The 12,643-nt window shown below is 38.4% G+C and overlaps 1 protein-coding gene across 1 annotated transcript; it reads right to left on the reverse strand.

Annotated features, from left to right (window-relative positions):
• Positions 1-5,870: 5,870 nt before the first annotated feature.
• On the reverse strand, positions 5,871-12,536 carry drg1 (developmentally regulated GTP binding protein 1). Its single transcript, XM_071466567.1, has 9 exons — positions 12,353-12,536; positions 10,821-10,944; positions 10,500-10,675; positions 10,328-10,397; positions 9,649-9,818; positions 8,877-9,007; positions 7,387-7,554; positions 7,112-7,234; positions 5,871-6,234 (listed from the first exon to the last, which is right to left on the reverse strand). Exons 1-9 carry the CDS (start codon positions 12,389-12,391, stop codon positions 6,135-6,137), a joined length of 1,101 nt encoding a protein of 366 aa, XP_071322668.1. The 5' UTR covers positions 12,392-12,536; the 3' UTR covers positions 5,871-6,134.
• Positions 12,537-12,643: the final 107 nt, after the last annotated feature.

Consider the following 12,643-nt stretch of genomic DNA (forward strand, 5'->3'; position numbering starts at 1 on the left):
TGTCTTTCTGTGATTGCAGCGCACTCTTGGTTTTTGACCCTGTCCTGGTAGAGAAAAGGTTGATTAGCCATGTGTTTGTGCAAAGCAGCTACTGCAGTCCAGTCTAATGGGATAATCTGTAAACCTTATATTCCCTGTCTGGGCTTGAGGTCAGTGTCCCAAATGAATACTACATACAGATTTCATACAGTGTGTAATTCTTATTAATCACCTTACCATTTTAGCAGTGTACAAGAATACCAATTTAAACGATATGTGCGGAAGACTATGCATGACATCGGTTGTGACTTTGGAAAGCTGCTGCTAATTAAACTTCTTTTCCTAAGCTTTAATACTTATTTTTTTCTTTTCCAAGATTTATTGGAGCTATATTACCACTTACATGTTATTCAAATTTCTGTATTGTCTCCTTTGAGTATTCTGACCACAGTTCATACTAAAAATCTGCTTAGAATCTATATGTAGTACGGATTTGGGATGTGGGACTACATTGTTGCAATCAGCATTTTTGCATAAAATGTATTTACATCAGAATAACATATTATACTTTTTTTAAAACATAGACGTATGTCATAATTTTAATTTTCAAAAGAAAACCCAAAAACAAACATACGCTCTGATCGATACATCCAGTGAGTCAGCTATACAGTGGTGTTGATTAAAAACTGCTTGCAGGTTTTGTTTTGACAACATGGCAACTATCTCTGGTTGCTTTGGTCTGTTTGATATCCTGTTGAAAAAGAGTCTCTGTCTCACAGGAGAATCTCCAATAGATGTTTCCGTTGAAAACATTTTTGACGTGTGATCATAAGAAAATGACAAAAAAAAAAAAAAATCACAAGTGCAAATAATAAAATGAATGAAGAATGAATTCCATTGAGCTGCTTACAGTTCAGAGTCCTGAGGAGTCAATGTCACAGTGTCATGGCTTACTGAGGTACTTCAAGAGAACAGAGCATTCATGGCAGTATAGAAACACCTGTGTTTTTTTCTTCTTTTTAAAATTTTTTTATTACATGCATTCTATAAATTGTATTTAGAATATTAAATATACTAATAAAGACTGCATTAAGATGGCAGCTCCAGTTGAGAATCAGCGCCCCACCTTATCCACGGTCAGAGTGACACAGACTGTTGGCAAGGTTGCATTTCCCAAACAAAGGAGGGTGTATTTTAAAAAATGCATGAATAAATATTTCTCCAGGACAGAGCATATTAATTCAGTACAACATAACAAGTGAAGGCTCTTGGTGTTCTTCATCACCGTCTTTACGACAAAAGTTGTAACCAAAAAGTCTTGGAATATTTTATAGTTCATGTTATCATCTAAACTAAAGCATGAATTCATTAGAAGAAGAAATGAGGAGTCTGGTTTAATCATTTAAAATTTATTGGTTAAATGCATTAGTTGTGATCTGACTTATGAGACATCACAGACTAAAATTCAAAATAAGTAGCCAAGCACTGTATGGAAACAAGAGTAATGTCATTTTACCATCATTTGAATAACTCTCTGTATAAACCACCTTGGCTTGTATGCCTCAGCCATTGCACAATGTCTCATTGTTTGATTTACAGATCTGCGATGTGTCCGCAGTCTTATGAGAGCGCACATTGTTTTAATATATGACCTCTACCGGCTGAAATTATTAGCCATGGTTAAAAGCCACTGAGCACTTACTGTAATTGATCGTTTCCACAAATCTGCCATATTGGAACCAACCAGCTTGTAGAAAATGACAGCTTTATCTATATGAACGCCATAAACCCTGAAAGACCCACACTCACTCATTTTTTTTATTCAATCCATTCAAGACGAAAAAAAAAAAACTTGTTGCCAGCAAAACACACAATATGTCTAGATGATATTTATTGGTCATAGTTCCACATCTTGGTACACCATAACACATCATGAATGAAAATAAAAACAAAATTAGAGCGTAGAAGCGATACATCTGTATATCATATAAAAATTAAAAGTACCTTGCGGTTATTAGTCCTTTTGTATCTTTTGCTCCCCGGTTGTCACCTATGAGCTCAACGGTATTAATTTTCTCCAAACATGAAGTTTTATTGCACCGTTACAGTCTTTATTTCTTTCACATTTTAATGCAAAAAAGCACAAGTACATCAGTAACTTGAAAATGCATGTCTGAGTTTTTACAATTCCTTAGAAGTTCACAACAGAAGGCAGATAGTGCTCCGAAGCCTCCAAGGTGCTTGGCACAACCATGGACAGAAGATGCACTGCATGGTTAGATCAAGCACAATGGGGTCCTGGGCAAAGACAAAAAAAAACAAACAATGCTGGATCCAGCTCAGGATGAGACATCCGAGGGACTTGAAAGCTCTGTTGAATATGTAAAATAAGGGGTGAAAAACTGTAAAACACAATATAGCTTTTTGCGTTCTTTATAAGTAGCTAACTCAGTCTCAGCGAGTGTAGTTATGAAGCGAAACTCCTAAAAGGGAAGTACAACATAGAGTATTTTCTGGATTCTTGCAGTTGAAGGACAGTCCCACGGTTTGGTTGCATCTGCAGTCCAAGAGACAAAAAAGTCCAAAGGTGTGAGGGAGGGGATTAGGGCTCATTGACTTACTGTCAAAAAAAAAAAAAAAATGGCACCACTGGTTTACGCAGTGGTTGCAAAAGAAATGTACCACAGTTACAGTTAAGAACGTCTGCAGAATAAAACCAAACGATTAGTCATAGGTCACACTCACTGCGGAAAAAAGGGCTACACCCTTCTTGCGGACAAACTGCGTCAAACCCCTCCCTCCTGTTCTACGCGCTCAACTCTACCAGACAAAAAATTCTATTATTTCACACAAACATTGAAATTTTCAAAAATTTTCAAGAAAAGATTTACAGCAGGCCTGAGGAATGGTGGCTTAATCAAATTAGTTCTCCATCAGTCTATTGGATGTTCTTCAACTGATCAATGGAAACAGAGTTTGGGTATTCGTCAGCAGCTCACAGAGTCCACTCATTTAAATTTTACTTATAATTGACTAAAATAAGAGTCTTGGCGGCCTGTGACACAATGAACTCAAGAATGATGGTCATAGCTTTATCTCTGTTGTCCATCTGAGGACATTTACCGTCTCCTTGGAGTAAAGACACAACCACTCCTGACATTTTAGCCCTAACTGTGTTAACGGTCCCTGAGTGCAATGTCAAGAGTCTTGATACCGTCAGGCTGAGAGAGATGTTTGTCAAAAAGGTTTGACAATCTTGTTACCTTCTCTTGTGCTTCTTTCAGCTCCCCAGGGAGGTCTTACTAAAATGAGAAGGCATGGTGCGATAATCAACTTAGAGCTCAGGCAACTGAGCCACTTTGTGTGATGAAATTACACCATAATGCATATTAATGCACCAGAGAGAAAACCCTGCATTTGCAGTGACCAAATGGCATGAAAATGGGAGTACTTTGGGTGAAAATGGTGGGCGGTGGCGGTGAAACAGACCTCTGTTTTTCAGAACAATGAAGATGTTTCAAAGTAATGCTGTGTGGTTGATGGGATGGTGTGATGGTTTTTCTCCATGGATGATGGTGGTACATTATGATGCTCTCTTACCTTGATTTTGGTGTTTGACTTGTTTTCTTTCTTCAAAAACTGACATTGATGACCACAATCAGGAGCTTTCAGGAGTTTCAGACTCACGTATAAATCTCAGAATCTGATTCTAAGTTTGACTGAAGAATGTTTAAATGCTCTCAGTTATTTATAATTGAAAAATATCTGATTTAAATCCTAAAGTTTCATAAAATATTCTTCAGATTTACGATCACAGTGACCAACTGAGAAAAAATGAGTAAAATTATCAATACAAATAAGAGGCTTAGTCAAAACTTACTCTGTATTTTACTGAAAACCTCCAAATGCTGTCTTTGGAAAGTCACATCTGGTCTTTCCAAGAAACCCACCTTTCCATCCGCTTGCCCCAAAGACGATGCTAGGTGCAGCCGGTTGAGGGGTGATGAAGGCGGTAGGGTGCTCTGAGCTGTGTCTTGGGGTCTTTCAGCTTGCTCTACTTGAGACAGACTGTCCTGACTGCGTCCTCAGCACCCTTCAAGTCCCCATCTCCTGCCCCTCCTTCAAGCTAGGAGGGGTTGGTGATGTTCTCTTGGGATAGGTGCACTGGCAAGGAGGACTTGGTCAGGCTAGGATTGGACGTGGGTTGGGGAGTTTGAGGGGGGGGGGGCGCTCGTTCCGCATTTCATAAATATTAATACAGAGTCCTCCCTCTCCAAATGGGTAGATTCTTTAATTTTGTTAGAGGGGGAAGTGCTTTATTCACTTAATGGCTTTTATTAGTGCCCGGTCTTCAACTCTTTCATTAGCTAAAGTGCTGCTATAATTTACAGGGTAAAAGGGGGTGGGGAAGGGGCGGTGTCTGAAGAGGGTTGATCCTCCTGCTGCTGGACAGGCAGGCATTACCTTCAACCACTGCAGCTTTTCCTAAAAAATAACTATTCTCGCAGTAAGAACTGTGTTGTTTAACATTAAATACATAACACCCTTATTGAACCATTATATCGATGTTGCAAGTGTCGTGAGCATGTTGTCCCTCTTGCATATTGGCTTTTCATATGTCCATTAACTGGAATCCTGTTGCATATCTAAATCCTCATTCATCTCCCAATGTTGTTCTGAATCGGACACAGTGTAACCAATAATTAATGGACAATATTGATAGCACTTTTTACAATGAAGTGGCTTCTTATATGGAAAAGGTTTTGTGGTCATGCAAAGCAGTTCTTCTCCAGGACCACACATTTAATGCATTTAGTGGATCAAATACAGTGGGGATGAGGAATTGAGCTCATTTCTCCTTTGCCATTATTTATTGTATGATTTTGTATTTTTAGTAAATGTAGACAGACTAGTCTGTTAGTTGCAGTTGTAAATACTGGATATTTTGTATTGCTACAAAGACATTCAATGTGTGTTAAGATGCCTACTGTTGCCTGTTTGATACATTTCATGTTTAACTTTAATTATAAAATGTATGAGGTGACTTTATTTAACCTGACAAAGCTACTGTCACATCTCTGCTTTATGTTAAATATGCTGTGAAACAACCGCATAAACCTTTGGAAAAGCTCAGCTCAATTATTTGTGGCTTTGTTGTTCAGTTGGATGGAGTGTAGTCTTTATTCTTCAAATTTCCAGTCTGCCAGTATCATACCACTGTCTAAATTTACTCCAGTATGTACTGGCGCCAACCACTGCAATCACTGGCTAGTATCTGGTGCTCAGACACAAAATGGCTGCTGCACTTCATACAGGTTGTAACATATTGACATTAGATAATGCTAGCCTCCAGAGTGCTCCCGGGTCTGATGAAATGCTCTGTATTTTGCTCTGTGGAGTCATGTTAGTTGTGAACAGCTGGCGTATGATGTCCCCAGACTGCGTCTGAGTGAATGAACTGATTAACCTGAGTGGCCGTCCTTACCAGAGAGAGGGGGTGGGCTGGCAGCCTGAATAACTGCCTTCATCATCAATGTCACATAAATCACTTAGCTGGACAGGGCTTTCAAATGAGACTTTTTTTTTTTTTTCTCTGAGCCAGACTGAAGTGGTTGTGGTAACGCTGTTGCATAGTACTGCTGAGTTTCTGAGGGAGACCATGTAGCTGTGAGGAGATTCAATGATGCAACATTTCTATGACGCTTTAGTAGCAGGCCGCATGTAGTACATGAAATCATGTAGATTTAGATAGAGACATGTGTCTGAGTATACTTGCTATTGCATACATGCTAACTTTCATGTGCCCAGATCGGTTACATCTATTAAAAACTGGATTAAAAAAAAGCAAAAAAAAAAAAACCCCAATATGATAAAAAGTAAGAATAAAGAGAGACTGCTTCATGTTTTTATTGTACAGATTTTTCAGATTTTAATGCAAGCCTTAACCAATATTCAATATGAACTATTCACGATGCCAAGTACTGGAGGTTCTCTTATATGTGACACTTAAAATCAATTTATTGTTTTTAAATTAGAGCAAAAAACCTGGGAACCAAATGACACAGATGCTGTGATGGATATGTTTGGTGGTCTACTGAGTTAACTATACAGAACACTTTGTGATACGCAGGCCATGCAGTGAATTAACACTCCTTTTACTTTTTCACCAGCTGGATTACATCTTCATCCTCCAACACATGGTCCTTGCCCACCTTTTGAGGGTTGTGTTTCACAGATGATCCCCACACGAGAGCACTGAAAGAGGAAGAGTTAAAAAAATTACCAACAGTATTGTACATGATCAGTTTACAATATCTTAAAGAACAAAAGCAAAGAGATGACTGAGCTCATAATGCAGCTTAGTTACACCAGAAAATAAATAATGACTATCAATTTATTCTTTCTTTGCTACAATGGTTCTGCACTATAAAGTAACCTACAGGGTACAATGACAGTTAATCCTTTAGTTACAAAGGCTCTCTAATCACATGTGTCACTGTCTGATCTAGTCAGTCCCTGGAGGATGGGTAATGCTTAGCAGCACTAACATATTGACTGATTGCTCTCCCATTTGAAGATGGTGGTGCAACGTATCATCTCAGATCCTAATCCAAACTCTACAATTAATGCTTATCTGGCGTTTCTAGCCATAAAGAGGGCAATGGCTTTGATTAAAGTGACTGTTGTTTTAAACCATTTGATGACCACTTGTCACTTCTGTTGCAAGGTATGTCCATCAGTGCATTTTAGTAGGAAACCTTTTCATCCTTGAAGAAATACTCAGATGGCTCAAATGCTGAATTAAGTAGATATCTTTTGTTACCATTAGATCTCAAAATGATCTTTGCATCTTTGATCCAATATTCTCACTACAGTGATTTTTTTTTTTTTTTTTTTTTTACAATGGTTTAATTTCTCAAACTGTGTGTGGATAGACGATTCCTTTCAAAGAAAATGTACAAATCTGATGTACAGAATAGACTGAGATGAACCTAAGGTCAGCTGTTGTTGGATGTGACAGAGACATAATGAAATAATAAGAAAAGGAGGATATAAAAAAACAGTTTTTTCTCTGGAAGAGAAGAATTCCCTTTAAAACTAAAAAAGAAAAAGCCATGTCTACAGTACTCACTACTTGAGTTCTTTGATGAGGTTTTTGTGAATCTTTAAGCAGAAATCCTCAACTGAAGTTCGTCCGTCAGGGAGCACAACAGGAGATGTATAATCAGGAAGCTGGCCTTTGGGTTTGGTGTAGCTGTAAATGCAAGCATCATCTTAGTCAAAATTTCTTGTCTGAGCAAACAAAAATTGAAATTTCTACAAAGTCTTCTTGTTCTGCAGCATTTTAATCCCCAGCTGTCATCTCCATTCATATCCCCCTGTGGTGACTGGAGTGACAACTCTTACATGCGCACGAGCTGTAGGTAGTCCCACATCCTCTCCAGCAGGTCGTCAAAGTTCCAGCGGTGGTGGGCCGAGATGGGTACACAGTGGGGCACCTTGTAGATGATGTCAAGCTCCTCGATTGAGATCTGATCGATTTTGTTGAGCACATATATGCATGGGATGTAGACCCTGTTGTGACAAGAGACTGTAAGTGGCTGCTGTCCATCAAATTGCTGCACAATCAGCAACCGTCAGTGTTGAACAGACACCTTGGTGTTGACTTTTTGTTAAAACTAACATGGAAAAACAAACAACAAAAAACAACAACTTGATTTTCTCTAATTTTCACCCTTTTAATGTTTTTTTTGGTTGCCTCTGTTAAACTACAGGTCAGGTTTGAGTTGTCACATGCAATTAAAAACCAAATGTAATTTTTACTAACATATTAATAACAGTCACTGCAGACAGGGTTAAAACAAACATTTAATTTCATTAGCTATTTATTTTAGGACGGTTATTTCTGATTCATGTGTAGTGGTGTGTATGTTCAGTTAAATTATGAACATTCCTGTAGAACTCTGTGTGGATTTAGTGGAGCCTATTTTGAAAAGTATGCTTCGAGTGTTGTATTTCCTCTTTTTCCTACACTCCCCAGTTATGTTAATACATTTTTATGTGAACTAATATGTTGCCAGGTAGAATTAATATAAAATGGAATGTTTGTGTCTGAACAGGAAGTTTAACAAGCGTTTTATTTCACAAAGCAAACTGTGAGATGTAGTCGCACTTGATTTACTTCCTCTTTTCAGTCTGGACTTTTCTGCTGTAAAGGTTCACATGTTCTTTGCTCTGTTTACTTGTTTTTTTGCTATATCTGTTACGTTATTTTAAAGAAGTGTAAAACATTTTGATCATCTGCTAATTATAAAATACGTTTGTCGAGGCATGTGTACACAGGTTGAGTTACTGCTTTGCTTCTAAATAATAACATGTATGTTGCTTTATGCATAGCTACATTTGTTGAAATATTTTTCTCTCTCTCTCTCTCTGTTACAATCTGTTCCCTGGACAGGAACACAGTATTAACACTAGAGAAACCTTGTTAATGCTTTCTTTCTCTGCAATTGGCAGGAGGTTATACTGTTGCCATGTCTGGTGTCTTGCAATAAAATGCTGAGAGACAGTCCCAGGAGGTATGATCCTTGTCCAATATAACACAACGCACCACATTATCCATATCCTAGATTTGAATGCATTTGTTACACTGAGGAATGATAATACCATAAGTAACTTGGTAAGAGATGATATTGCTTAACTACAGATAACATATATGTCTGAAAAAAATGGTGTGAAAATTGAAGTGTGGTTTGAGCCCCACATGGCACATAAAATGCATTTTCAAATTTATCTGCATTGGTGTAGTGGGAACTGAAATAGGATTTTAGACTCCAGCAGGCCACACCCACTGGGGATGACTAAGGAGGGCCCATTCTGGCACTTCAGCAGCTTACCGATTTCCCTCCACCACATCAATGAGGTCATCAGCTGTGGAGTCGCTGCGCAGAGTGATGTCGGCATTGTGAATCTTGTATTCTGCCAGGATAGTCTTCACCGTTTCACCATCCAGCTCACTTTGTGCACACTAAGAGAGAGAAGGGAGGACAGATACATCAATCAACACAAGAGGATGAAAACACAAATATATAATCCATATTAAGCATCTCCATTATTGGAAATTTTTCACAATGCATAGCTGACATCAAGCGTTCAGTACACTATCAAGAAAATCCATGAGTGCCGAAACGAAGTGTAATTTCCTGCATGTCCACCAGAGGGCAGCATGGATGTTTCAGTACTTGTTACCTGGGTGTTAGGTTAAATGTGTTTTCCACATGTAATTCTGCAGATAAGTTCAAACCTTTAAATTAAAAAAATCTTTGTACCCACTGCTGATCAAAGGCTCTTTCATCTTTGATTAAATTAATGGGATGCCAGAAAAATAACCGTCATCAAAACGAACTGACAGTCGACTACAGACACCCCTGACAGCTGAAATCCTGCATGTCAAAATAATGGCAGTATCACACGTTCTGATAATCTCTCTTTTCCAGCTCATCAGTTTGTTGAATGACAAGTGGACTACCAGCCTTTCACAACACCATCACACATCTCGCAACTTCAATCCACTAAAATTGCTTATCAGTATTACATTATTCATTTCAGTGACATTTTAAGATTTTCCATCTCTGTATTCAAATTGCTGTTGTGCTGCGTGAGACATACTGTAGCTGTGAAGTTGATGCCCCCTTTGTCCTTCTTCTTGAAACCGATGTTGGGTGGTTGCTTATTAAGTCGGATGCCAAAGCCCTCCAGCTCATGTTCTATTAGCTTCTTATGAACAAGAGGCTTCAACACATCGAGCACTATGAGGATTAGGTTGCAAGTTCGAGCCACTAAAACAGAAAGGAGAAAGAAAACAACAGTGTGGATTATTGAGTATCTCACAGCTGTGGTGGATAGGGTATGTATCTGCAACCATTTCATAATCACTACACTTGTGAGGTTTTACATTTTCCTGCTACTAGAAGGACTAAATGCAGTTGTGTGTCTGTAACAGTGTAAACTGTTTTCTAAAACATCAGCTCAAAGTTTTGAGGAAGCAAGTTTGTTTGCATTACTGCTTCTATAGTGATCAAAAAACCCTATGGGCTGAAATTAATCTGATTAAACCATTCCACTCCTCATTAAATTTCATCACGCTGCTTAGATGCCACCAGAAGCACATAAAAAAACATAGTAATGACAAAAGTGAAGTGTCTCATTAAATGAAATGACTGGAGAAGCATTCTACACTGGCATTAATATCAGCAGGGGGGAAAAACTAAATTACAAAATTATTATAATTCAGTTTTTCAGTCTTCAGTATCAGTCTTAGCAGATACCTCACTGAGCACATCTTTACCTGCGATGACCTGTCTGCCTCTGCCCTTGCCATCCTTGGCACCCTCAATGATTCCAGGGAGATCCAGGAGCTTAAAAGGAAGAAAACAAGAACAGAAAATAATCTACCTGCCGAAAATACAGTAAACTAAAAACACTTTTACAGGTACTGAACAAGTAAGAAATTCTTGTACCTGAATTTTGGCACCTTTGTAGCGAATGACTCCAGGTACCGTCGTAAGAGTGGTGAACTCATAGGCGGCAACCTCAGAGTACACACCTGCGAGGTTACTTAGCAGTGTAGACTTTCCTACTGAGGGAAAACCAACGAAGCCAACACGAGCATCACCAGTTTTCGCTACATCGAAACCTAAAATGCAAAAAAATAATCAGAAACTTTAATTTAACTACATATTCACTATGAAAGCTTACAGGACAAAAAAGTTTTAAAGGTGTGTTTGCAATAAACCTTGGTAAGAGTAAGTGGACTAAGCATTTAAAAACTGCAATCCTACCTTCTCCTGTTCCACCACCACTGCCTCCTTTCGGTGTGATGAGTTCCCTCCTCAGTTTGGCAAGACGTGCTTTGAGCAGACCCAAGTGGTGAGCTGTGGCCTTGTTCCTCTGCGTCCTGGCCATCTACATTTAACAGCAACAACACCAGCATAAGGTCTCACACTTGCTCATAGCACCACAATTGTATAATAGCCAGTATAATAATAGACAGTTTTTAGTGCCTGCAGTCAAGTATAATTTAAGCAGACTGTCACTGCAGGCTGGGACAAGCTTATGCACATCATCACTTTGAATTAGAATGAGCAGGTATAAAGAATGGTGTATCCTTTATTGCAATTAAAAAACATCATAATAAAGCTTATGTTAATGTAACTAGAGCTGCAACTAATGATTATTTTAATCTGCTGGTTACATCCACAATTTATCAATTTATATACAAAGTGTCAGAACATACTGAAAAAAAAATATAATAAAATATCTCACAATTACAATTCCCTAAAGCCCAGTGTGTGTGTGTGTGTGTGTGTGTGTGTGTGTGTGTATATATATATATATATATATATATATATATATATATATATATATATATATTTATAATGGGTTAATGGTCAAAATAGTTGATTAGTTATCAGTCACTCAACAAATCGTTTCTGTCTGCAACAGTGTTTCTTACATTCACAAAGTCACCTGCTTGAAAAATGACATGCTGTCACAACTCAAATTTAAGTTTTCTCATTGATACTAATAATCTCAATAGATGTGACAAGCTACAATGACATGACATGTACCGATTATTAAATCACATTTGAGAATAAGAGTAAAGATGCCCGTGTTGAATGAGACTGATTACTGTCACAAATCACCACCTGCTCTATCTGAAGTTATCTTGTGAGGGGGTATTACTAATCTTAAAAGGGCCATAGTTAAATTCTTGCTTCGTCATGTACTATCTCTGCTCAAGTTTATAAAATAATCTAAATTATAAGGCTACTTGTCTCCTTCTCTAGCAAAGCATTTTACACAACAATTCAATTTTCCAAAAGCCACTTTCCAACCTTTTCAACTTTCAAATGTCCCTTTCTTAGAAACCGTCTTTGTAGTGCTGCTAAAGAGAAGGAAACACACACTGGCTAACAGAATAAGTAGGCTACTAAACAAAAATGTTGTCTCTTTCATATTCAACTAACTTTGGTCTCAATTTGGATGGTTTGTGGGCTGCGTGAAACAGATGTGTACGCGGTTACTAACGTTAGTTTGGTTGCCAGCCTGTCAAACAATATCTATGCTTGAGAACCGGAGGTTAGCAACATCCTCTGAGTTAACTTATTTGATTCACAATACAGCTACAAGTTGAATGAGCACTACACGATAAACGCTGTAACCTGTCAAGGGACTGTAATCTTAAATAACGTGTTTAGTTTGAGGCCCAGCTGTGGGAGCTAGGCTAAGTATTTGCTAGCGTTACCAGCTAGCCGTTAGCTAAAACGTGACCGATTCATTGGGTTACCTTGCTATCTAATTTCAGCCTTACCTCATTTTCAATTTCTGCTATTTTGGCGAGTATACTCATGATGACGGCGATTCTTTTGTACAACCAACGTAGCCGAAAAAAAGTTGTACGGATTTTACATGGGAGTTGGCAAAGTTAGATTTTGTTTAGCCAGCACACAGGGCTACACCACGCAAGTGCCGCGGCGCGGTGCTTTGCGCGAAATCTCGCGATGGTATGATTGCGAGATTGGGAGGCAGCCCGGTGCGTTGACTCGCAGGACAGAAAGTATCTGCCTGAGCAATAGACTGTGAATAAGAAGACATGCACACA

This window comes from Trachinotus anak, unplaced genomic scaffold, assembly GCF_046630095.1.
Source record: "Trachinotus anak isolate AG129_WGS33_773 ecotype Australia unplaced genomic scaffold, CSIRO_AGI_Tana_v1 ptg000028l, whole genome shotgun sequence".
NCBI lineage: Eukaryota > Metazoa > Chordata > Actinopteri > Carangiformes > Carangidae > Trachinotus > Trachinotus anak.

Coding starts and splice junctions, on each gene's coding strand:
- drg1 (XM_071466567.1), bottom strand. CDS start 12,391: ATGAGTATACTCGCCAAAATAGCAGAAATTGAAAATGAG. Junction 10,945..12,352: donor TAGCAGAAATTGAAAATGAG/GTAAGGCTGAAA, acceptor TGTTAAATGTAG/ATGGCCAGGACGCAGAGGAA. Junction 10,398..10,499: donor ACAAAGGTGCCAAAATTCAG/GTACAAGAATTT, acceptor CTTCCTTTTAAG/CTCCTGGATCTCCCTGGAAT.